The sequence below is a fragment of the Stegostoma tigrinum genome, chromosome 3 (genome assembly GCF_030684315.1).
Source record: "Stegostoma tigrinum isolate sSteTig4 chromosome 3, sSteTig4.hap1, whole genome shotgun sequence".
Lineage (NCBI taxonomy): Eukaryota > Metazoa > Chordata > Chondrichthyes > Orectolobiformes > Stegostomatidae > Stegostoma > Stegostoma tigrinum.
Window position 1 is genome coordinate 39,412,171 of NC_081356.1, and position 26,303 is coordinate 39,438,473.

General features: G+C 42.5%; 1 protein-coding gene across 6 annotated transcripts in view; it reads left to right on the forward strand.

Moving 5' to 3' along the window:
* LOC125450808 (tyrosine-protein kinase JAK2-like) overlaps window positions 1-26,303 on the forward strand; it is a 242,818-nt gene that overhangs the window by 204,924 nt on the left and 11,591 nt on the right. For all 6 annotated transcript variants that reach the window (XM_048527020.2, XM_059644500.1, XM_059644501.1 and 3 more), the window contains 9 exons: window positions 725-812; window positions 3,253-3,380; window positions 8,982-9,120; window positions 11,805-11,956; window positions 12,620-12,770; window positions 15,851-15,987; window positions 16,470-16,659; window positions 20,414-20,538; window positions 22,611-22,783. In XM_048527020.2, the coding sequence (XP_048382977.1) occupies window positions 725-812; window positions 3,253-3,380; window positions 8,982-9,120; window positions 11,805-11,956; window positions 12,620-12,770; window positions 15,851-15,987; window positions 16,470-16,659; window positions 20,414-20,538; window positions 22,611-22,783 (1,283 nt within the window). The remainder of the gene's footprint in view (window positions 1-724; window positions 813-3,252; window positions 3,381-8,981; window positions 9,121-11,804; window positions 11,957-12,619; window positions 12,771-15,850; window positions 15,988-16,469; window positions 16,660-20,413; window positions 20,539-22,610; window positions 22,784-26,303) is intronic.

A 26,303-nucleotide genomic window follows, 5' to 3' on the forward strand; every position in this document is an offset into this window, starting at 1 on the left:
TATTAAAAGTTTTAACTTCTCATTTATTTGGTTTTAGAGGTCATGTTATTTATGAATGTAGTTATTTGACAGTGTGCATCATTCAAACTTAAAAATGTTCTTGTCTTTTTTCTTCTGAGAAAGGTTCTAAAATACCTCAGTGTACAGTTTTAATTTTATATTTAGTAACTTATTTTATTCCGCAAGTTTTCGGAGCTAGGAATGCTCAGTATAGCATATATTTGGTACAGTATTACAACCTATATACTTTTTTGAAGGCAGAAATGTTTGAAAGAACCCAACTTCAGTTTTAACATTAATTTCAGTGGGAACCAGTGATTTACTTAAAGTTGTTTGACAACATGGTTTTCAGGAGTAGAGCCCACAGCTTTAAGTGAGGACTTGGTGTTCTAATAGAGGTGTTCAAAATGCAGGATGCTTCCGAGCATTTAAGAGCACTGACCTCACTTGTGTTTTTAATTCTGATCTAATTGAAAAGCATATTGTTCCTTAATATGTAATAATTACTGAGATTAAATAACAAATAGTTGTTATAACTATCTTTAACAGCGAGGCAACAATTGAATGCAAGGAAACCACAGGAGGACAAATCTTTAAAAAAAAGATGTAGCACCTTCATTGTGTCTTTCACAATACAAAAAATGTCAAATCCTTGGACAAATTTCAAATACAGTAGCTATTAAGATAGCAAAAATATTTTATTGTCTCTGGGATTCTTTTACAGTCCTTCTTTGAGGCTGCAAGTATGATGAGCCAACTGTCCTATAAGCATTTGGTGTTGAATTATGGAGTCTGCGTGTGTGGTGAAGAAAGTAAGTAAGCAGTTCTGAAGTTTTTTATTTCTGCTTTCATGCCACTGGTTGTTAGACATGCAGGTAATCACCCCTTTCTCATCAGAATTTGTACAAATATCTGATTGAAATGCCAGAGGCAAGAAGATTCTTGGAGGAGGATTTTTCAGAGAACGGTGTTCACTGAAATTAATGACCAAAAATTAAATATTTACATCTGTAAGGTCCAATTCTGAGGAAGACAAAAACTAATTACCTAATACAGAAGATTCTGAGTATTTATTTGTTAAATCAATTTCTCATACACAACCTTTTAAAGTTTACTCTCTCCACTTCTGCAATATGTTTATCATTTATAACAGGATTGTCCAACCTTTTTGCATGGATCTGGTAGACACAGTGCAGTTTTCTCTCACTCAGAGATCGGAGGGAATGGGTACAGTGCGCAAGTGTCAAGAAAATAAGGTTTTCCGCGACAGGATAAATTATTTTAATTAATGGTACAAAGCTGGGAAGAGGATACAGAGGTGCTTTAGTGTGTTTTGAACAAATGCATGACAGTTGAAATATAATGTAGATAAAGGTGAGGTTATCCACTTTATTAACAAAAACAGTTATTCAGATTATTGTCTGAATGGGGATAGGTTGGAAAGGGGGAATGCAATCACCCCCATGTATCCTTGTACATCATTCACTGAAAGTAAGTTGATGGCAAATAAATACAAAATGATGTTCCCAATGACTGGGGAGCCAAAAACCACGATCACCGTCTAAAGATATCAGTTAGGCCAATTGGCACTGAGATCAGGAGAAATCTCTTCACCCAGAATCGTGGACTGTGGAATTCTCTACTACAGAAAGTGGTTGAGGCCAAAATATTTAACTTTTTTGAGAAAAAAATGATATACAGTTCTTTCAGCTTACGGAATCAAATTGCTTGGGGAGATAGCAGGACCAGGGAACCGAGTCAGATGATCAGCCATGGCTATATAGAAAGGCAAAGGGCCAAATGGCTTACTCCTGCTCCTGAAAAATTCCAAAGTGATAACTTGATTGCTGAAATGAATAATTAACAACATGGCCATTAAAAAATTCCAACAAGTTGGTGAAACCTTTTCTTCTCCTTGTGTTAAGAAGCAGAGCTAGAGAGAGACAGACTAGGCTTTACATGTTGATCACTAGGTAGGAGGTATGTATCGGGACCAAGTAAAGAGATTGGGTTTAATTAACGCTGACCTTGGTTCACCTCTGGTGGGAGCACACACTAAGCTGGCCTCACTTCGCTCTGCCTTTCGTTCCTGTCCCCACTACCTGTGTAGAAATATTTCTGTGGGGCTAGGAGGGACGAAGAGGAAAAGGGGTTGTGTTTCTGACTGAGTTTCGCTCATGGTCTCACTCACCAACACAGCCTGTCTACCCTGTCATTTACTTATGCCTGCCCTCTCAAATCTCCAGCCTGGCAAATGAACCTCTCAGCATTTACCCTGCCAAGCCTGCTTGGAATGTTGTACATTTGCTTTAGTTCCCATTTTACACAGAGGCCAAGGAGCCTAATGTATCTTTGCTAAGAGGGTCAAGCTGCATGAGGTGATGGGCACTTGCATGCAATTCTGAACCATACTGTGCTAAGGCAAGGACTGCCTTCCAGTAATGGAAGTGGCGAATTGTGAGGAGCAGAGGTGCTGGAGGTGAACCTCCTGGTTGCCAGGCAATGACGGACTCTCTGTGAACTGCAAGCAAACGGCACAGAATAGATCGGAACAAAATGTGAAGGGGTAGATGTAAATTCCACTCCTTTTCCTGTCCACCCAACCCTCCCCCATTAAAAAGAAATACAGCTATCATTCCCAGTGTTTGCACTATCATTCCCAGGGTTTTCCTATTGAAAGTACCATTTGCTGTTTTCCACTTTGCATCAGAAATTCAAAGAAAAACATTTAATTGTCTGAAAGTAGAAAGTTTTCTCACAGTTCTTTGTTACCAGAATGTAATGTTGTTTACCATAAATCCATAAGACATAGGAGCAGAAGTAGGCCATTCAGCCCATCGAGTCTGCGCCATCATTAATTGACATCGTGGTTGATCTGATAACCCTCCACTCTGTTTTCCTGCTATTTCTCCATAACCCTTGATTGCTTAAAACAATCTATCTATTCAGCCTTGAATATGCCTAACTTTGTTAATTTTAAGGTAAATAGCTTCTGGGTACAGTGGTGGAGTCTTTCAGAAGCAGATGGGTCTGAAATAACTGATCTGACTCCGGGATTGACACTGGCAAGAGTGACATGCCATGCTATGCCTGCTTTGCTCTGTGACTGCTTTCTAATTCTGCTTCCTTTTATCACGATTATCTCTTAGATGTTAGAACTATTGAAATGGAACTCTGCCCTTCAACTTTGAGCTATTTAGTGTACTTCATGCTGGATATGTTTTCTCACTCTCCCTCTGCTTTTGTTTTCAGATATCATGGTTCAGGAGTATGTGAAGTTTGGATCATTGGACACATATCTGAAGAGAAACAAAAACATCGTGAACATCCTGTGGAAACTAGAGGTGGCAAAACAACTGGCTTGGGCAATGCACTTCTTAGTAAGTGAAGTTTCTGAATAGCGCTTCAACAGTTTTAAAAATGTAGTATCATATAACTAGTTTTTAACGTTTGTGTCACTGTGAAACATATCTGCTTTTAATAGAGTAGAATATCCCAAAGTACTTCATTAATGCCTTAATCAGACCAAATTTAACCGCTGAGCTACATTAGCACAGGTGGTTTTGTTACAAACTCACCCATTGCAACAGTTATATTGATTATACATCCACACGCCCTAAATCAATGCCATTCCAATTTTCCTGGTTTCTCCATCTCCGCTGCATCTGGCCTGATGATGTCCGCTTCCACAGAGGAGCATCAGAAATTTCCACCTTTTTCTTCACCTGAGGATTTCCTACTGCCACAGTTGACAGAGCCCTCAGCCATGCCCAACCCATTTCCCTCACTTCTGCCCTCACCTCTTCCCTTCCCCCATATGACAACAGGGTACCCCTTGGCCTCACTTTCCATCCCCCCCCCACCCCAGCCTCTGCATCCAAAGGATAAAATAAGCTGCTATTTCTATTGTCTCCAGTGTGATGCCAACACCAGACGAATATTCCTCTCCCCTCCCTTGCCAGCATTCCAAAGGAGCCACTCCCTCAGGGACATATTGGTCCACTCCTCCTCCACTTTCAACTTACCTCCCACGCACCCAAGGCACCTTCCTATGTAGCGGCAGAAGAAGCAACACTTGTCCATTTACCACCACCAACTCATTCTCTAAGACCCAAGACACAACTTCCAGTGAAGCAATGGTTTACCTGCACTTTATTCAATCTAATTACGGAGTTCAGTGCTCACTATGTGGCCTCCTCTACACTGGAAAGACAAAACGCAAACTGGGGTGATCATTTTTCTGAATACCTCCGTTCAGTTTGTAAAAATGACTCCAGACTTGCAGTTGAGTGACACTTCAACACACCAGTGTGTTTCCGTGCCAACATTCTGTTTCGCACCTACTACAATGCTCCAGCGAGACTCGGTGAAAACTGGAGGAGCATCTCATCTTCCATCTAGTTAGATTACAGGGCTTCAGGATTCAAATTGTGAAAACCTTACTCCGTTTATTAGCCTCCCCCACAACTCCTGGTCCATATCTGTATGGGTTACTCCCAGCACAGTTAACCCATTTTCAGCTATTTACTGTTCCAGTTATCATGTATTCAGCATTTACTAATTGCTTGGCTTACTATTAACAAGCCCTTTGTCTGCTTCCTTTTTTTTCCACCTCTTTCCACCCCCACCCCGGTCTCTGGACGCTGCCTCCATCTATTCATCTCACTCCTTGCCCCACCCTTCCCAATCCACCTCAGTCATCAACATATATACCACCGTTTCTCAGTTCTGACGAAGGTCACGGGACTAGAAACATTAACTCTGTTTTTGTCTCCACAGATGTTGTCAGAACGAATGAGTTTCTTCAATGCTTCTGTTTTTGTCTCTGATTTCCTGTATGTGCTGTTCCTTGGTTTCTTTTGGTTTCATAATGTGCCTCACCCAAGCATAACCCAGTTTTTCATCTGTTGGAAGCCAATATATAAAATCAAGTGTCTATTGCTGTTACCCTGACTTCCTGAAAAGTCTGTGAACTGGTAATGAGCCTGTAACTTCTGCTATTGCAAAGTGTAGAGCCTGGAGAACAGCCCTGAGGGGTGGGGTTACAGCAGCATGACATGTGGTTCATTCCACTTCCCCCAAATACATTCATTGTCCTGGCTTAGTGCACATGTTCTTGCATCCTCTGTCCGGGAAAGTTATTATCCCATGTCAGCATTTTTAATTTTGTTTTTTTTTGTTTTTACTTTACGAATGAATTTTATTTTTCAAATCAGTATTTTAAGTGACTCCATATGGCATGTTTCACTTTGGATGGAAATGCAACTCCACAGAATATTTTGGGATATAATGTAGTTCAGGATTATTTAAGTAAGTATTTAAGTTGGCTTACTGCTGGCAAATGTGACACAGCCAAAGAAGCTTTAAGATATATAGCATTCTTAATCAAAATGTGTATTAGATGTCCAGTCGCTGGCCCTTTTTGAAACTAATACTGAACAAAGTAATGAGCTTTTATGAACTTACATTATTTAGAAGATCACTTATTTATTTTGCACTTCACACCACATTGCCCACTTAGTTTATAAATTTTTAAAAGCCACTGCTGAAATATGCAAATTTCAAATGCATGACATTTGCCTAGTGACTGCAGGCTAACTCACCTTTCTTCCTGTCCCTCTTTATTCATTGATGTTCCTCATTTGTCTGTCTTTGGATAGGATGTCTTCTTAAACAGTCTTTCTCTCTTAGAATTTCCAGTTCTTCTGTAGCTACCTCTTCTTTAACACAACAGGTTAAGCCCATTAGCTTCGTCCTACAACAGTATAGACAGAGTATCACACCTCAAGTTATCATTTTTCAAAGCGGGACTATAATAAAATCATATTTAGAATTATTGTCACGTATTGACGTGACTGCAGTGAAAAGTTTACAAAGTTGCCACTTACGGTGCCGCCTTAGAAACAAAGATATTTGGGTACAGGATTCTACAAATAAATTAGAAAAATAAAGAAGTGAAAACAAAGTTGCTGGAAAAGCTCAGCAGGTCTGGCAGCATCTATAGAGGAGAAAACAGTTAGCGTTTCGGGTCAGGTGAGCCTTCCTCAGAACTGATGGTGGCTGGGAAAACATCAGTTTATATGCAGAAAGTAGGGAGGTGGGTGGGGTAGGGTCCACCCCACCCACCTGCCTATTTTCTGCATGTAAACTAACGTTTTCCCAGCCACCATCAGTTCTGAGGAAGGCTCAACTGATCTGAAACGCTAACTGTTTTCTCCTCCATAGATGCTGCCAGACCTGCTGAGCTTTTCCAGCAACTTTGTTTTTGTTCCTGATTTACAGCACTCGTAGTTCTTTTGGTTTTTACTAAAGAAGTTAAAATGTTCAGCATTGCGGTCACATGCCTCACCTCTAGTCTGTGTTGGGTCCACAGTTTTATTAAATACCAAAGGATGAAGGAAGAACAAAAGTGATCTTGGAACCATTGTTTTATCCATCCATGTCCTGTTCAGCCTGTCCATTTTAGCTCTGGCAAAGAAACTCGGCCAATTCCATTCTCCTGTCTTTCTTTTTTTGCCCCTTGTAGTACTGCATCTTTTTTCCTTCTCCAGATAATTTTCCAGCTCACTTTTGAAGGGCATGATTGATTTTTGCATCTACTACACACACAGGCAGTGTGTTCCAGACTGTGACTACTTAGTGCATATAAATCTTCACATGGTGTGAATTATTCATTGTTCATTATTGATTACTCATTGGGGATCTTAAAGTTGAGTTTTTAGAATGTTTGTTTTTAATGAATGTTTCCTGGAACAACAGGTTGTAGGTCCAGCTAGGGTTAAAGCTATTTTAGTTCATATTATTCAATGAGGCAGCTTTAATTAGTAAGCTCATTATAAAAGATTTCCCTGGAAAGTCGTGATCATTGCACAATTGAATTCCATGTTATTTGAAAGTGACAAAATCCAATCACAAGCAAGAAGCTTCAAGTTAAACAAAGCAAATTAGCGGTATGAAGGGAGAGCTAGGCCAGGTTGATTGGATAAAAAATAAAACTTGGAAAAAAATCCATCCAAGGCTTACTCAAGAGGTTAAGGATAGTATTAAACTAAAAGAAGAGGCTATAACGTTGCAAGAGATACCAACAAGTCCAAGTGTTTTATAAACCAGCTACCAAACAGCTGAACAGAAAAAACAACAGAGCAAACTAGCTACGAACATAAAAGTTGATTAGAAGAATTTTTGCATGTATGTAAGAAGCTTGGGAGTAGCTAAAAGTGAACTTGATCCTTCAGAAGCATAAGAGAAGAAATTAATATCATGAAGAAGGAAATGGGAATAGTGAGCAAATATTTTGTTCTGCATGATAAGAAGCAGAAGTTATACACCTGAGAATTTTAATTGTGTGCTAAAAGGATGAGGAAATAAATATTAGCTGACGGGGGAGAAACATCAGAAATATTAAGCTAAATTAAATCTGACAAAACCTTTGTGGCCTATTTCTTAGGGCTCTAAAAGAGAATTGCAGAAGTTGTCGAAGCTCTAGCTATGCTTTAATTTCCTCGATTCTTGAATGGTCCAAACAGATTGGAAGTTAGCAAATGACCCATATGTTGAAGGAATGGGGAGAAAGAAAATTGAGAACTATGGGCTAGGTAGCACAGTGTCTGTCATTAAGCATGTGCTGGCACTATTACACCGTTTCAGGATTCCTAACAATACACTTAAATAATCATATTATTAGACAAATCCAAGTCCATACCATGTGGAGCTAGAGGAAAACAGCAGGACAGGCAGCATCGGAGGCGCAGGAGAGTCAACGTTTCAGGCCTAGACACTTCATTAGACAAATCCAACATGGTTTTATGAAAAGAAAATTGTATTTGACCAGTTTGTTAGAGTCCTTCAAAGATCTAACTTGTAGAGTAGAGAAGCGAGAAGCAGTAGATTTAAAGCGTCTGGATTTCCAAAAGGCATTCAGTAAGTTTATAAACAAAATAAGTGCTCATGGATTTGAGGAATTTCTTGGCATGGAGAAAGGATTGGTTAATAGGCAGGAAAGTGTCGACATAAGTAGGGCATTCTGAAGTTGGAAACCACTAACTAGTGTAATTCTGCAAATGTCAGTTTTGGGTGTTTAACCAATTACAATTTATATTAATGATTTGAACGAAGAGATGGACGTTAATGAAACCATGCTGCAATAGTGATTTTAGTGAAAGACACCGAGAGAACTGTGTGTAATTTTGGTGTCCATATTTAAGCAAAGATATATTTGCATCTGAGGCTACACAGTGAAAGTTCACTAGATTGGTGCCTTGGAGGAGAGATTGTTCTGCATTGGGAGGCTGAATAAATTTGGTCAATATTGATTGGCACATAGATGATTGAGAAGTGATGTCATTGAAATGTACAAAGGAGGCTTGACAGGATTGAAACAGTTAGTTTCTGCTAACGAGAGAATCTGAAACAGGGAGACACACGATAGGGGCTAATCACGTAAGACTGAGATGGGGAGAAATTTCTTCACTCAAAGGCTTGTGGGATCTTTTAAACTGCATAAATAAGAGGGTTGTGGATACTGCCTTGTTTAGTACATTTATACTCGGGATAGACTGATACTTGGTCTCTGTTGGGCAATTGAGGGATGTGGGTAACAGTTGAGAAAGTGAAGTTGAAACCCAAGTTAAGCCACAATTGTATCAAATGGTAGAGTAACTTTAACAGGTTTCATGCTCTAATCCTGGTCCTATTTCTTGTGATTCTTTGCCAGTCACTTTGAAGTGATCCCCCTGGTTCTTGATCCTGTTAACAATGGGAACAATTTCACCTTCTCCAGATATGTATATCTTGACTCATACTTTGAACACCATTATGAAACTTTGTCTCAATGTGTCCTTTACCAAGGAGATCAGTTGAATCCGCAATGGTCTATCCTTATAGCTAAAGCCCTTCACCTCGGGAATGTTACTCATGAATTTCAAGTATGAAGCCATTTTATTCTTGAATTTGTGTGATTCTGACACTTCTTCTAAATGTAGGAAGACCGAAACCTTGTCCATGGAAACGTATGTGCCAAGAATGTCCTGATGATCAGGGAAGAGGACAGGAAGACTGGAAACCCTCCATTCATAAAACTTGCTGATCCTGGAGTCGGTATGATGGTTCTACCAAAAGATGGTAAGGTTCTCTAATTAGACCCAGGCTTTAATCGATATTAACTAAGTCAGTTGTGGAGCATGCATACATTTTTGGGTTTTGTTTTAGTTTTGCTTATGTCAAAAGGTGCTGTAATGAACTCCTGCCTTATTTCATTCAAGTTTCCACAGCACACGTTGATCGGAAATTTGCTTTCTGCACATCAGAAGTGGCATTGTATTTCAGCCAGACTGGAAATCCTTGCATGGACACCTAACCTTGGGTTAACACAAAGGCTTATTGATGACCTCAACATTAATTCATGTTGTTTCCATGTTTTCCATTTCAAATGTCCACACTAATGATCCCCTGCTGTGTACCTACTCCCAAACCCAAGCACGTACGGTTGTATAGCCTGATGTGAACAAAATTTGTATTACTATTCCTCCATGAATTTGTGTGTTTAAAATCTGTGTACCAGATTGGATTGTTGAAGCCACAGTTAGGTATTTGGAATGAATTCCTCAAGTTTGCTGTCACATCTTTGGCTGTTCTTTTCATTGGGCACTATTCATCTTCAATTATCTGCAGTATTGCTCATCTAAGGAGCCAGTACAGGCATGGTAGACTGAATGGCCTCCTCTCGCACTTCAATAACTTTGTTATTTCTTCCTTAGTGCATGCACTTGTTTGTCTTTTCCCAAGGAATGCCATTCCAACTGAGAGGCTTTTTGATCTTTTTGGGGAGTGTTACCAGGGGATACATTTTAGTTCTAATTAGATGCAGAATTGACATTATCTACATGCTTCAACCTCCTGCCAGCAGTGCAGAAGGTTTTTTTTTACCAAGAATGTTATTAGGCTTAATTAATAGGCTTTGCTATTTTTATTAGATTTCCTCCAAGCTTTATGTATTTTCTGAAACTGAATATGCAAACTGATAACTTACCTCCCTTCAAATGGGAATCACTGTGGAACAGTTTCTCCATCTTGGCCTCTGTCCTTCTCTCCTCAAGTTCAGTTTGAAAAGGAATACTGTTGATAAGTGCCCATGGAATCCTAATGTTTCAACAAGTAAGATGTTCCTGTGAGACTATTTAGAAGATATATCCAGATAAGTCCCATTCTGCAGGCCAAGCAGCATCTTAGGAGCACAAAAGCTGCCGTTTTGGGCCTAAACCCTTCTTCATGATGAAGTGTCTAGGTCCAAAACATCAGCTTTTGTGCTCCTAAGATGCTGCTTGGCCTGCTGTGTTCATCCAGCTCCACACTTTGTTATCTCGAATCCTCCAGCATTTGCAGTTCCCATTATCTCCAAGTCCCATTCTCCCTTCATTTGAACCATATCAGCCATAAACAAAACACATGTCAATAGTTGAATGCAGTGTTTATTTGTCCTGCAACACTAGGAGAAGTGCTTGTTTCATATGTACAGCTGCTGTCGCTGTCTCTGTCAATGTCAGACTGTCAGCTGATTGGTTAAAATGAACAAATTAATTTGACAGAAGCTAACAATGAAGTTCAGATTACTCACTTTAGGACTGTGCAGTTCTTAACCAGCAGCAAGTTCTTGTATCTAGACATAGTATTTTCAACTGGTTTCTCTGTAGAACTTCTAATGATTCAATAAATGATGAAAATGTATAATCAGGAAATTTCATTAAACAAGGTTCCCAACTTTTGATAAATTCAGAAAAAAATTGTTGTAAAATCTACTTTGACTTTCTTTAAACTGAGAAGTATCATCAATGAGCAAGTTTGAAAATATTCAAGAAAATTTTACCCAACTTTGGACTTGAATCCTTGACCTTTTGGATTGAGCATCCCATTTCTATCATCTACAGAAATATTATTGTTCGAGATAATGATCAAACTCCATAATGTTCTAATGAGTTTGCTCTGTGAATGTTCCATTCCGTCTGGTCACTGAGAGGACCAAAGGCAAGGAAGTGAAGAGCCATAAGTGTGCACTCGACCTGTGGTATGGGGAAAGACTGAAGCTGTTTAAATTTCATAGCCACAAAGCTGCATCTGCAAGGTGACCTTCCAAAGATGACTACAAGTATTAACAGTGCAGAAGATGTTTTACCCAGAATATTAATTTACATTAAATAATAGGCTAAAGGTAGTAAAAGGTCATTTTTGAACATTCTCGTTCTGGCACAATGTGATCAATGTGTGAAGTAAACCTTCAAATGCAGTGTAGGACTGGAATTACATGTAAGAAGGAACTGATCCTGCACTAGCATCCAAGGATCTCTTCGGGTGTAATTCAAATGGGCCAGATGCATTGTTGTCTCTGTGAGTAAGTTACAAATAAAATATGTCAGTATTTTACTTGATTACAGCACCACAAGATATTTTTCCAGTTATTCAACAAAACAAGCACTGGTATGAAGTTTTTGCCAGAGATAAGAGAAACTGTGAAAATAAACGTAATTTCTGAAAGGCTCTGTCCCAGTTCATCAGAAGGATTTAGAGGAGGCAGCATTTTTGGAGCCTTCATCCTCATGCAGAAACTAAGTAGCCTAAATGTATGGAGATTTTTTTCCTCTGTTCAAATAATGAGATTATCAGTAGCCTGTGTTCAGCTTCATTCCCTTTTAATCCAAAAGCCTATGCTTGTTTGTGTGTCACATTGTATAGTATTGTGATCAAATTAATTTTGGTGCCTTAGTGTTCACTGGCCTGCTGTCTGCACAGTGATAAACTGTTTCATTTTGCAGTTCTCGTTGAACGGATTCCCTGGGTGCCACCAGAATGCATTGAGGATCCCAAGAATTTGAGCCTGGCAACAGACAAATGGAGTTTTGGTGCCACTTTGTGGGAGATTTGCAGTGGTGGAGATAAACCCTTGGGTCCATTTGACTCCACGAGGGTAAGTTAGTTATAGTGAATGCAAATACAAGCTACCTTTTATTACAGTTTGAGAACAGTGGCTGGCAAATGACATCTACTTGCAAGGTCCATGATTCAAGAATTACTGTCTCTTTTCACTCCTGGTGAGGGCCTGCACATGACATTGTATATATCAAAGGGGTTAGGGGAATTACAACTATGGATACACACAGCACATCAGGTAGCATCTTCAGGAAGAAAAGACAGGATTTCATGCAAATATTACCATTTTCTACAAACAAGATCCAAGTATGAAATTTCTCCAACTACTTTTTAGGTCAAAGATAATTTAAAGGGATCAAAGGGTATGGGTCTGGGTGGAATGCTCCGAGGGTCAGTTTGAACTTGTTGGGCTGAAGGGTCTGTCTCTATACTGTAGGGATTCTATGATTCTTTAAATCTCGGATTCATTGTACAGCAAAACTAGCAGACGCACCTTACTTTATACACTTGATGTCACTTGCAATAGTAACAGATACAGCTCCGTATATTTTCCATATATATCCGCTTTGTATATTTTATATATAATTTTTAATAATTTCATTTGAAGCTGAGAAAAGATTTGACCATTCCTGAAGTTATGTGGCAAATAATACTGAATTTTTTTTAACTTATTTTAGAACTGTGCTTTTTGTTTGGACAGAAAATGCAATTTTATGAAGATAAGCATCAACTTCCTGCACCCAAGTGGCTAGAGCTGGCTAATCTCATCAATCTCTGCATGAATTATGATCCAGACTTCAGGCCTTCATTTCGTGTCATAATACGTGACTTGAACAGCCTTTTTACCCCAGGTAGGTTAATCATATCCTTTCCCTTCCTGAAGTAGACCAAACTGCAACATCTCCTTTTATTACTATTAATCGGATTGCTGGTTTGTTTACAAATTCCAGTTCTTCTGGAAATGTTTGTTTGGCACAAGCTGGGCTGAATTTTACTTTTTTTTTGGTGGATTGAGTGAGGAAGTACGAGAAGTGAGTGGTCCACTTACCTCTGCCTTTTCTCATCTGTTGAACTGTTTAAAACAAAAGGCCGTGCATCAAAAGAAGCCATTTGGCCTATTGTGTCTGTGTAGCTGAATAAACTAATAAACCACCCGTTCTGATCCCGTTTACCAGCGCCTGGGTCTGTACATTTGCAGATTACAGCACTTCAGATGCGGACCCAGATTCATTTTCAAAATGTTGTGCGGGTTTTTTCTTTCAACCATCAAACTAGACTGTGAATCCCAGACACCTGAGTGAAAACATTTTTTCCTCCAGTCCCCTTGAATCCTTTACCAATCACCTTCAATCTGTGCCTTCTGGTAAATGACCTCTTACTAGGGGATACAGGACTTCCCTGTCCACTCACTCCATTATTTCATACTTCTTAATTAAGTCAGCCCTCAGCCTTCTTTTTTCTAATGAAAACAACACTATCCTGCCCAAGGATTCTTCTTAGCCGTAATTTTTAAGCCCTGGCAGTGTTCTTGTAAGCCTCCTGTCTATGCCCTCTATGGAGATCATGTCCTTCTAGTAATGGGGTGACTAGACTGTACATAAAAATGCAGCTATGGCCTAGCCAGTGTTTTATGTATACCAGCATTACACTCCTGTTTTTGTGTTCAATACTTCACCTAGTGAAGAAGCTATTCCACATGCTTTAACAGCTTATCTGTGTTTACCACCGCCTTCAGGTTTATCTACTTTGACTATGGAATGCTGGAGACACTGACAGGATTAGCTGTTGTTGTCTTGACCTTATTAACAACCCCTAGTCTTGCTATTTGGAACCAGTATGAGGTTTAGCTAAACTGAAGGTGATCCTTTTGTTGAAGGAAATGAGTAACCAGCTGACTTGTAAGCTTCATCCAAGCCTGTTAGAAGTTGTAAAGATCCTAGCCTCTCTATGGGACCTAATCAAAACTTTTCTTTTTTTAAGTAAAAATTCAAACGCTGTAGATCTGAAAGAAATTTGAAATTGCTGGAATGAACAGTCAACATCAAAAGTAGGAAATGGGCAGTTATGTTACAGTTTTGCAGTTTAGCTGAGATCCGAAGACACAATGAGAAATAGGAATTTTAATAAGGTAGGGAAAATAGATGGAAAATTAAGATGGCGAAGGTACATATGTTTGTTCTCCCCGTTGTACTCTTTAAAACTATGTGCATAAGTTCTTTTAAAAAGAAACTGGTATGTTTGAGATGATGCAGAGACCCAAAAAGGGCTAAATCTGTCAGTAGTGGAAGTCGGAAAGATTGATGAAGACACACACACATAGTAAATGCAAGAAAATAAGAGAAAAAATGAAAAACTGCATATGCCCTGGGAATGAAATTATAAAATGCTAAAGCAACATATTTTTGTTTCTCCTTTTTTAAAATGTATGACTTCACTCTTATTGCTGAGGTTTGGCCCAGTTATCCTATTAGGACATGTTCCAAAGTGGAATCTTCATAAGTCTACCAGTCCTTACAAAAGAAAACTTGGTTTTCATGGATGTCAGACATGGGCCTTCCAGAAAGAGGAAATGGACATGTTAAATAGATTTTAAATGTGGGTTTGAGGAGAATGGTAAGAGTCATCAGGACCAGAAAAGTAACAAATGGTGAAGTGCTGAGGAGAGAGAATGAACAAAGTAAGGTGCAAATCATAATTAGGAGGCACATCATGCTCAATATATTTAGCCATAATAGATTTAATAAACATCATTAGTGATGTTCTGGATGGCTCAAAGGAAAGGAAGAGGACAGAAGGAAATGTCAATGTTGGATTGCATTTTTAAAAAAAATGAAATTATTGCCGAATGAAATTATTGCCGAAAGCATGGCACAGGATAAAGATATGGAAAAACTTATCCTGGCCCTCACAATCTGCTTCTATGGAGGGCACCACTTTGCTGCCAGTTAACTCATTTTAAAAAAAATAGCAAAGGTATTTGTTGTTGTATTTTAAGCAGATGGATTTTAGATTTTTTTTTACAATGTTCCAAATGTCCCACCTCTGCCAGTCTTTAGATTATTAGTATGCTTTTTGACACTTTGCTATATCAACTGTTGAGCTTAGGTTTATATTGTAGAAGTATCTGAATCTGTTTTCTCCACATAGTCTCTATTGAGGGAGTTTCAGGGATACGTGCAGCTGTTGGGATGTGAATCAGCATGTCTGTTAAAAACTCTCTTACTGGGTAAAACATTTAGATCAGTTTGAAAGCTAGTATTCACTAGGGTGGATTTAAAATGAGAATTTGCTACTCGGGGACGTACAGACCTCAATGCTTGCTTCAAAAGCACAGACACTTGAGAGAGTCTGCAATGCTGTGAACTTGTGGCCAGTGATTCAAAAACAGTACCTGTCATGTGCACAGCTCTACTTCAGAGTGCAGTATTCGCATTTGAGTATTTTTCTCTCGTGGATTTTCCTGTGTAAGAGTCATACTGAAGAACAGCTGTGGCACCAGAGGTGATGTCTTCCAGCAGAAGACCTTAAATTGAGGCCCCATCAGCTCTGAAGCAGAAATGAAAACCCCCAAGGCACCGTCTTGGTGAAGGACGGGGGAATTCTCCCTGGTGCCCTGGCTGACCATTGTTCATCTTTACATCAACATCGCAAATGGAGAGCGTATCTAGCTCTCAGTTTGCTGTTTTTGTGAGCTTGCTGTTCACACATTGTCTGCAATGTTTCCTACATTTCAACAGTGACTATGTTGAAGGTATTATATTTGAAAGGCCCTTCATTGGGTGCAGTGGACCATTCTGTGGTTGTTAAATTGCCATTCATATAGAAGTGTGATGCACTCAGGTCAGTATAAGAAGGCAAGACGTTAATCAGAGGAAGGAATACTTACCAAACTGAAAACTTGCTCCCTAACAGGCTATTGTTTGTCCCACAGATTATGAGTTGTTGGCTGAAAGCGATCTACTCCCGAACATGCGAGGTGGTGGGCTTGGTTTCCTGGGAGCTGGAACAAACAATGATGTTGGGCAGTTTGAGGAACGCCATCTCATATTTTTGCAACAGTTGGGCAAGGTAATGATACATTCTGTTTACCACTTTAATCAAGTCACTAAACTGGAATTCGTGTTCAAAATCTCCCGTTAACCGACAATTTAAGCATATGGCTGACGTATGTAGTTTTTGTACCATGTCAACTCTATTAGCCCAAACAGGTCAAACCTCTGCATCTTTTTGCTTGCTGCAAGGTACCATACTACCGGAGGTTTGCAGAGCTGGTTGCTTTGGGGTAATAGAATCCAGTCCAAAAACTACCTGATTCCTGTGACTTGACTTCTTTAAACTGAGTTGTGTCAAAAATAATTATTTTTATTTGTATATATGTGTGCAGGTTTGAGGTTAGTGTGGAACCCTGGAGAGAACCTAGCAAAACTCTTAAGAATCTTCCCATGACGTTCTCTGATATATTTTATCAGGGGCGTTTCAAAGAAACACAATGCATGAATTAATTCTACATCCACTTGTGGCACTAACCCAGTGCTCCTCGATCTAAACAGGGTAACTTTGGCAGTGTTGAGCTCTGCCGGTATGACCCACTCCAGGACAGCACAGGCGATGTGGTGGCCGTGAAGAAGCTACAACAGAGCACCGCAGAACACTTGCGCGACTTTGAAAGAGAAATTGAGATCCTCAAGTCCCTTCAACACGACAACATTGTCAAGTATAAAGGCGTGTGCTACAGTGCTGGTATGTGCAGTCTGTCTGGACTGGATTGAGTATCACGCGAGGGATACCTTGTATGACAGTCAAGTTGCGAACCTTCTAACTTGTTGCTTTGTCCCTTCACCTTTTTTTTTAAGGCTGTGTTCTGTAAGTGAGGGTGGAAGCCTGTTGCTCAGGGATGAGACTGAGTCAAACCAGATTCAGCTGGCAACATATCGCTAATTAAGAGGCTGCCATTAAATTAAAAGGACGTGGCCCAAAATGGACAGTCAGACAGAACAGCACCAGCTCCGTGGCAAACCCCACCTGGCCTCTGTGCAATGGGTATAGGTGCTCCCTCTTTAGTTTATAGAATGCCCATAATAAAAGAGGGTCGTCCCCTGCCAATGGGTGATACCAGCAACTGTGAGATGAGGCTATCCAGTGGGCATTAGTTGTTAGCTAAGGGCCACAGTTGACAGCAGTATGCAAAGGCTGCCCAGCTTCCTTCCTGCCCGCTGATAATCAGGATGGAAGGAAGTTGGAGTCCACCACAATGCTCAAACAATAAGGAAGCTCTGCAAAGGCTGGTTTGCAGGGGATGAAGAATGTTGAGGGGGATGGAAAGTTTCAGTTGAGCAGCAATTCTCAGCAAATTTCTGTTCCCAAAGCCTGGTGGGGTCCTGGTATTTGTTTGTATTAAATGTCTGAGCTGACGTTGCTAGTTTGGATGTTTTGATGCAACTCACTCGTCAAGACTGGCCGACTCTGACTGCGAAGCGAGTCTGGTTGAGTTGTAGAGGGGAGCAGAGAAAATCCAAGGAAGGTGGAACGGATCCCTCACTTTTCTAGAGAAGGAAAAGGGAGTAATTGCCTAAATTGAAAAGCCTGTGGCTATCCGTTTACCACCCATGGGTTAAGCAGCCAGCCTCAAAATCTCAAACAACCTGCTAGCCCCATTTTAGTCAGGGCCCTCTAAAAGCAGTGTTCGGACTCTCATTTGTGCCTAAAAGGGAAATGGGCAATGGGACGGTGGCAATCTGCAATTTCAGGGGAGGTCACATGTCGGGTCTAGAGTCATAGAGTCATACAGCATGGAAACAGGCCCTTCTGCCCATACTGGTCCATGCTGACCATGGTGTCTAGTCAGCTAGTTCCAATTGTCCACATTTAGTCCATATCCCTGTTAGCTGCTCCCATCTATGTACCATCCAAATGTTTTTTAAATATTGCTATTGTACATGCGTCAAAAACTTTCTTCATCAGCCCATTCCAAATACACTACTTTCTGCGTGAAGACATTGCCCTTCAGGTCCTCCTTAATTCTAACCCCTCTCATCTTAAGCCTAAGCTTTCTAGTTTTCAGTTCCCCATCCCTGGGAAAAAGACAATATACATTCATCCTATCTATATCCCTCATGATTTTATACACCTCAATAAGGCCACCCCTCATTCTCCTACATTCCAAGGAATGAAGTCCTATCCTGGCCAACCTCTCCTTATAACTGAGGCCAACTATTCCTGGCAACATCCTCTTAAATCTTTGCGCAATTTCCAGTTTAACTCTGTGTTTCCTATAACGGGGTGACCAAAACTATACACCATACTCCAAGTGCATCTTCCCCAGTGACTTATACAACCGTAACATAACATCCCAACTGCTATACTCACTGCTTTGTCTGATGAAGGCCAGCATGCTAAGTACCTTCTTCACCACCCTGTCTACCTGTGATGCCTTTCTCAATGAACTATAAACTTGTACTCCAAGTCTCTCTGTTCCACGACAGACCTCAGGGCCTTACTGTTTACTATGTGAGGCCTACCTTGGTTTGACTTTCCAAGTGCAACACTTCACACTTGTCTTTATTGAATTGTATTTGCCAATCCTCAGCCCACTTCCCCAAATATTCAAGATCCCTCTGTAATTTTTGATAGTCTTCCTTGCTATCAATGATACCTAATTTTGTATCATCTGCAAACTTACTAGTCATGCCTTCTGCATTCACATCCAGATCATTTATGTAAATAACAAATAATAACGGTCCCAGCATCGACTCCTGTGCCACACCAATAGTCATAGGCCTCCAGTCCAAGAATCAACCTTCAAACATCACCCTCTGCTTCCTGCCATCGAGCCAATTTTGAATCCAATGAGCGAGCTCTCCCTGGATGCCATGTGACCGAATCTTAATGACAGCCTACCATGTGGGACCTTGCCAAAGGCCTTACTAAAGTCCATATAGACAACATCCACTGCCCTACCCTCATCAATCTCCTTGGTTACCTGTTTTAAAAACTCTGAGATAGATTCATGCTGACGATCCTAAATCAGACCTTGACCGTCCAAATGTTGCTTTTATCCTGTCCCTCATTGTGCTCTCCAATAACTTGCCTACCACTAATGTTACACTCACTGATCTATATTTCCCTGGCTTGTCTTTGCTACCTTTCTTAAACAAAAGAACAACATTAGCCACCCTCCAGTCTTCTGGAAATTCACCAGTGGATAAAGATGAAGCAAAAATCTCCACAAGGGCCTCTGCAGTTTCTTCCCTGGGCTCCCACAATGTCCATGGATGGACTTGATCAGGCCCAGGGAACGTATCCATCTTAGTGCGCTTTAAGGCTGCAAACACCTCCTCTCTGGCAATATGAATGTAGTCCAAAACATCCCCACCTGTTCCTCTTATTTCCTTAGCATCCATGATTCTCTCCTCAGTAAACACTGAGGAGAAATATTCATTAAAAATCTTCCCCCATCTCCTGTGGCTCCACACATAGACAGCCACGCTGATCTTTAAGGTGACCTATTCTCTCCCTAGCCACCCTTTTGCTCTTAATATAGTCATGGAACCTCTTGGGATTATCTTTAACCTTATCTGCGAGATCAGTCTCATTCCCTGTTTTTGCTTTTCCTGATTCCCTCTTAAGTGTGCTCCTGCATATCTTATAGTCATCAAGGGATTCATTGAAGCCTGACAGCTTAAGCCCAGTGTGTATCACCTTCTTTTTCCTGACCAGCGCCTCAATATCCCACGTCAGCCAGGGATCCCTAAACCTGACAGTATTTCCCTTCACCCTAATAGGGACACACTGTCCCTGGATTCTTTTATCACACTTTGAAACACCTTCCATTTGCCAGTCATTCCCTTTCCTTCAAACAGATTCACCCAATTGACCGCTGCTAGGTCCTGTCTAATGGCCCCAAAATTGCCCTTGCTCCAGTTTAGCACCTTAACCTGTGGACCTGTCCTATCTTTCTCCATAACTTACTAAAACTAAGTGTTATGGTCACTGGACCCAAAGTGCTCTCATTCTGACACTTCAATCACTTGCCCAACCCGTTTTCTAAGAGGAGGTCCTATTTTGCACGCTCCCAAGTAGGGCCTTCTGCTTATTGATTTAGGAAACTTTCTGGGACGTATTTGACAAATTCCATCCCACCTAGGCCTGTTATACTCTGGGTGGCCCAGTCAATACAGGGAAATTAAAATCTCCAACCAATACTATTCTATTATTCCGACAGATATCTGCAGTCTCTCTATACATCTGCTCCTCGTAAGCACCGGCTATTTGGGGGGCATCTATAATACAGTCCCAACAGTGTGATCATCCCCTTCTTGTTTCTAAGTTCTAACCATATGGCCTCATTTGATAACCCCTTAATAATATCCTCTCTAAGCCTGAAATTTCACAGCCTGTAATTGATCACTCACATTTAGCGTGTATGAACTGAACAACAATATTGAACTTCTCCCTGCTGATCCTCCCACTTAGAGTATTGTTTTTGCCTCATTAGGACGACGAAACTTGCGATTAATAATGGAGTACCTACCTCATGGTAGCTTGCGTGACTATTTACAGAAGAATAAAGACAGGATTGATCACAAGAAGTTGCTTGTCTATGCTTCTCAGATCTGCAAGGTAATCCAATGCTTTCCACAAGTTGGTGGTCACCCTGGTGACTGTTCCAGGTACTGCCCAGATTCGTAATGTAGGCGAAGTGTCCAGTCATCAGCTAGAATTAGGACAATAATTAATTGGTGGGTTTCTCATTGTTAAATAGAGAGATGAGTGGATAGCTGGAGACAGACCCCAGAGGGAAAGGGGTTATTGATAGTAGGCCAGGACAGAAGAGAAGCTGAATGCATGACAATGAGAGCTGAGTAGGAGAGAATGGATCGGATATGCTGAAAACAACCCCATGTGATGACATGACTGGGATGTGAGGTGGGTGAAAAAACATGAAAGGGCAGAACCAGGTGTAAGTTATTGAAGTTGATGTTGAGTCCTAGAGATTGCAGAGTCCCCAAACAGAAAATGAGGTGCTATTCTTCAAGCTTGCACTGACGCTTATTGTGACAGAAGTGTTGGCCAGTGAAAATGGTAGAGTATTGAAGTGGCAGGTGAATTTGAGGTCGTTTTGGGAGTGGAGGAGGACTGCATCAGTGTGTCTGAAGGAACAGTCCCTGTAAAATGCTGACAAAGGAAGGGAGGGGAAATATGTGTGTGTGGGCGTGGCATCTTTCTGGAGGTGAAAAAAATGGTGCTTGTGATCCTTCGGTTGCAAAAACTAATGGGGTGGTAAGTGAGGACCAGGAGGGAAGGGAAGGAGTGAGAGCAGATGTACGGGAGATGGGTTAGTCTCGGCTGAGGGCCCTGTCAACCATGATAGCAGGGAATCTCGGGTGACGAGAAAGAAGGCATGCCTGACCCTCCCCTCCACCCCTCACGGAAGTTGCCATCGTCAGAACAGATGTGACAGCTGTAGAGAAACTGGGAGAATGGCATGAAATGATTACTTTATTTATTTGAAAGTCAAGTCACATGACACCATCCTATAGTCCAACAGGATTATTTGAAATTTCTCAAGCTTTTAGCCCCCAACAAAGGGCCAGCAATCTGAAAGGCTGTGTGATTTCAGATAAACCTGTTGGAATATAACCTGGTTTTTCTGTGACTACTGACTTTGTCCACCCCAGTCCAACGCCGGCCCCTCCACAACATGTTTGAAATTGAAGCCGTGATCACCAGCTCCACTCAGGCTGACGAATGAGATGCAGCTGTAATGACTTTGAATCTTTCCTACACTAACCTTCTCTCCACGCTCTTGTGGTGCAGTGAAAGCGTCCCTAGGTTCAAGTCCTACCTGCTCTAGAGGCATATCATTACATCACTGCACCAGTTGATTAATAATACACCAACCTTTTCTGACTGCAGTCAGAGCAACCCTCTGTGAATGTTTTTATTCACTTTTCCAAACTGTTGTTGAAAGGATATCAGAGGGCAAGTGAACAGATTATATGTAAACTCGGAAAGGTTGATTTGTACTTGGTGGCATCAATGATTTTGATATACCACAAGAGGGCAGCCTTTCCACATCTTGACTTTTGATGTGAGTTGAAGATTTCTGTTCAGCTTCCTTCCTGTTCAGCTATGCCCTGAATTCAGTGAAGAAAGAAGTATACTGATCTGATGAATTATCATCAAGAAATTTAACCTGTGTTGCAATGCATTTTTGGAAACATTAGGAACAGCATTCAGCCATTTGAACCTGCTACGTCATTAAAGCAGGTTATGGCTCTTTTGCAGCCTAACCACATTTACCCACCTTTGGTCCATGTCCTGAGCAGGAGAAAAAAAATCTATGCATCTGAGTGGTCAGTGTCTTAAATGCCCACAATCTTTTGGAGAGAGCATTTCCTGAATTCTGTTGTCCTATCTGCAGAAAAGAATATTTCCTGATTCTTGTTGTGAATTGGGCAGCCAATGCACCCTACCCAACCAGAAATTTATTTCCTGAGAGTTTGAAATACTTGTCGTTTCATAAAATTGGTAAATCACAATTCCAAACGTTCTGGGAGTTCTGCCGGCCAAATTACTTGCAGATCGCGCCTATTTCTAGCAAATTCACACCAATCACAGATGTGCCATTTTCAAGAAATCCTCAGAGTGAACAGTAGCAAACACTGTGGGTTTTTTTTGTTTCCTTGCAGGGAATGGAGTATCTAGGAACCAAGCGATATATACACCGAGACCTGGCAACACGGAACATTCTTGTAGAAAATGAGAACAGGGTGAAAATTGGTGATTTTGGCTTGACCAAAGTCTTGCCGCAGGACAAAGAATATTACAAGGTGAAAGAGCCAGGAGAAAGTCCAATCTTTTGGTAAGCCCAAATTCAATCTTGCATAAACTTTTAGGTCGTCTGATCCAGAATGGATAAAGGCATTTTCCGGGAGAACATCTTTAACAAAATGGTCCACTATTAAATCAAAGGGTGCTATTTTTGGATTAACTGATTTGAGTTATTCAGTAACTTAAATTAAGGAAAAGCTCAGCAGTTAATTTGAACTTTCTCAAGGCAGGGCTCTTTTTAACTTCTAACTTCTGTACCTGACTTCTGTATAGCCCTAAAAGTTAATTTCGAAGAAGTTAATTTTGCTCACTTCGCAATGCATGTGATGAGCCATAAGATTCATAGTACAAATACTAGCTCTCAACATGTTTGTGCACAGAATGAAAAATAAACCTGAAAGTGATAAGTTGATGTAACACTTAATTTTGTTGTTGCAATGTAATCATTGCAAATAATGAGTAGTTCGAAAGTAATCAAAGATAATAAAATGTGAGGCTGGATGAACACAGCAGGCCAAGCAGCATATCAGGAGCACAAAAGCTGACGTTTCGGGCCTCGACCCTTCATCAGAGAGGGGGATGGGGAGAGGGAACTGGAATAAATAGGGAGCGAGGGGGAGGCGGACCGAAGATGGAGAGTAAAGAAGATAGGTGGAGAGAGTATAGGTGGGGAGGTAGGGAGGGGATAGGTCAGTCCAGGGAAGACGGACAGGTCAAGGAGGTGGGATGAGGTTAGTAGGTAGATGGGGGTGCGGCTTGGGGTGGGAGGAAGGGATGGGTGAGAGGAAGAACCGGTTAGGGAGGCAGAGACAGGTTGGACTGGTTTTGGGATGCAGTGGGTGGCGGGGGAAGAGCTGGGCTGGTTGTGTGGTGCAGTGGGGGGAGGGGATGAACTGGGCTGGTTTAGGGATGCAGTAGGGGAAGGGGAGATTTTGAAACTGGTGAAGTCCACATTGATACCATATGGCTGCAGGGTTCCCAGGCGGAATATGAGTTGCTGTTCCTGCAACCTTCGGGTGGCATCATTGTGGCAGTGCAGGAGGCCCATGATGGACATGTCATCTAGAGAATGGGAGGGGGAGTGGAAATGGTTTGCGACTGGGAGGTGCAGTTGTTTGTTGCGAACTGAGCGGAGGTGTTCTGCAAAGCGGTCCCCAAGCCTCCGCTTGGTTTCCCCAATGTAGAGGAAGCCGCACCGGGTACAGTGGATGCAGTATACCACATTGGCAGATGTGCAGGTGAACCTCTGCTTAATGTGGAATGTCATCTTGGGGCCTGGGATAGGGGTGAGGGAGGAGGTGTGGGGACAAGTGTAGCATTTCCTGTGGTTGCAGGGGAAGGTGCCGGGTGTGGCGGGGTTGGAGGGCAGTGTGGAGCGAACAAGGGAGTCACGGAGAGAGTGGTCTCTCCGGAAAGCAGACAGGGGAGGGGATGGAAAAATGTCTTGGGTGGTGGGGTCGGATTGTAAATGGCGGAAGTGTCGCAGGATGATGCGTTGTATCCGGAGGTTGGTAGGGTGGTGTGTGAGAACGAGGGGGATCCTCTTAGGGCGGTTGTGGCGGGGGCGGGGTGTGAGGGATGTGTTGCGGGAAATACGGGAGACGCGGTCAAGGGCGTTCTCGATCACTGTGGGGGGAAAGTTGCGGTCCTTAAAGAACTTGGACATCTGGGATGTGCGGGAGTGGAATGTCTTATCGTGGGAGCAGATGCGGCGGAGGCGGAGGAATTGGGAATAGGGGATGGAATTTTTGCAGGAGGGTGGGTGGGAGGAGGTGTATTCTAGGTAGCTGTGGGAGTCGGTGGGCTTGAAATGGACATCAGTTACAAGCTGGTTGCCTGAGATGGAGACGGAGAGGTCCAGGAAGGTGAGGGATGTGCTGGAGATGGCCCAGGTGAACTGAAGGTTGGGGTGGAAGGTGTTGGTGAAGGCCCCAGCTATGCCTGCCTCTTTGTAGGTTACGTGGAACAGTCCCTCTTCCGCACCTACACAGGCCCCAAACCCCACCTCTTCCTCCGGTACATTGATGACTGTATCAGCGCCGCCCACTTCACCAACACCTTCCACCCCAACCTTCAGTTCACCTGGGCCATCTCCAGCACATCCCTCACCTTCCTGGACCTCTCAGTCTCCATCTCAGGCAACCAGCTTGTAACTGATGTCCGTTTCAAGCCCACCGACTCCCACAGCTACCTAGAATACACCTCCTCCCACCCACCCTCCTGCAAAAATTCCATCCCCTATTCCCAATTCCTCCGCCTCCGCCGCATCTGCTCCCACGATAAGACATTCCACTCCCGCACATCCCAGATGTCCAAGTTCTTTAAGGACCGCAACTTTCCCCCCACAGTGATCGAGAACGCCCTTGACCGCGTCTCCCGTATTTCCCGCAACACATCCCTCACACCCCGCCCCCGCCACAACCGCCCCAAGAGGATCCCCCTCGTTCTCACACACCACCCTACCAACCTCCGGATACAACGCATCATCCTGCGACACTTCCGCCATTTACAATCCGACCCCACCACCCAAGACATTTTTCCATCCCCACCCCTGTCTGCTTTCCGGAGAGACCACTCTCTCCGTGACTCCCTTGTTCGCTCCACACTGCCCTCCAACCCCGCCACACCCGGCACCTTCCCCTGCAATCGTAGGAAATGCTACACTTGTCCCCACACCTCCTCCCTCACCCCTATCCCAGGCCCCAAGATGACATTCCACATTAAGCAGAGGTTCACCTGCACATCTGCCAATGTGGTATACTGCATCCACTGTACCCGGTGCGGCTTCCTCTACATTGGGGAAACCAAGCGGAGGCTTGGGGACCACTTTGCAGAACACCTCCGCTCAGTTCGCAACAAACAACTGCACCTCCCAGTCGCAAACCATTTCCACTCCCCCTCCCATTCTCTAGATGACATGCCCATCATGGGCCTCCTGCACTGCCACAATGATGCCACCCGAAGGTTGCAGGAACAGCAACTCATATTCCGCCTGGGAACCCTGCAGCCATATGGTATCAATGTGGACTTCACCAGTTTCAAAATCTCCCCTTCCCCTACTGCATCCCTAAACCAGCCCAGTTCGCCCCCTCCCCCCGCTGCACCACACAACCAGCCCAGCTCTTCCCCCCCCCCCCCCACCCACTGCATCCCAAAACCAGTCCAACCTGTCTCTGCCTCCCTAACCGGTTCTTCCTCTCACCCATCCCTTCCTCCCACCCCAAGCCGCACCCCCATCTACCTACTAACCTCATCCCACCTCCTTGACCTGTCCGTCTTCCCTGGACTGACCTATCCCCTCCCTACCTCCCCACCTATACTCTCTCCACCTATCTTCTTTACTCTCCATCTTCGGTCCGCCTCCCCCTCTCTCCCTGTTTATTCCAGTTCCCTCTCCCCATCCCCCTCTCTGATGAAGGGTCTAGGCCCGAAACGTCAGCTTTTGTGCTCCTGATATGCTGCTTGGCCTGCTGTGTTCATCCAGCCTCACATTTTATTATCTTGGAACTGCAGATGCTGGAGAATTCCCATTATCTCGAAAGTAATCCGTT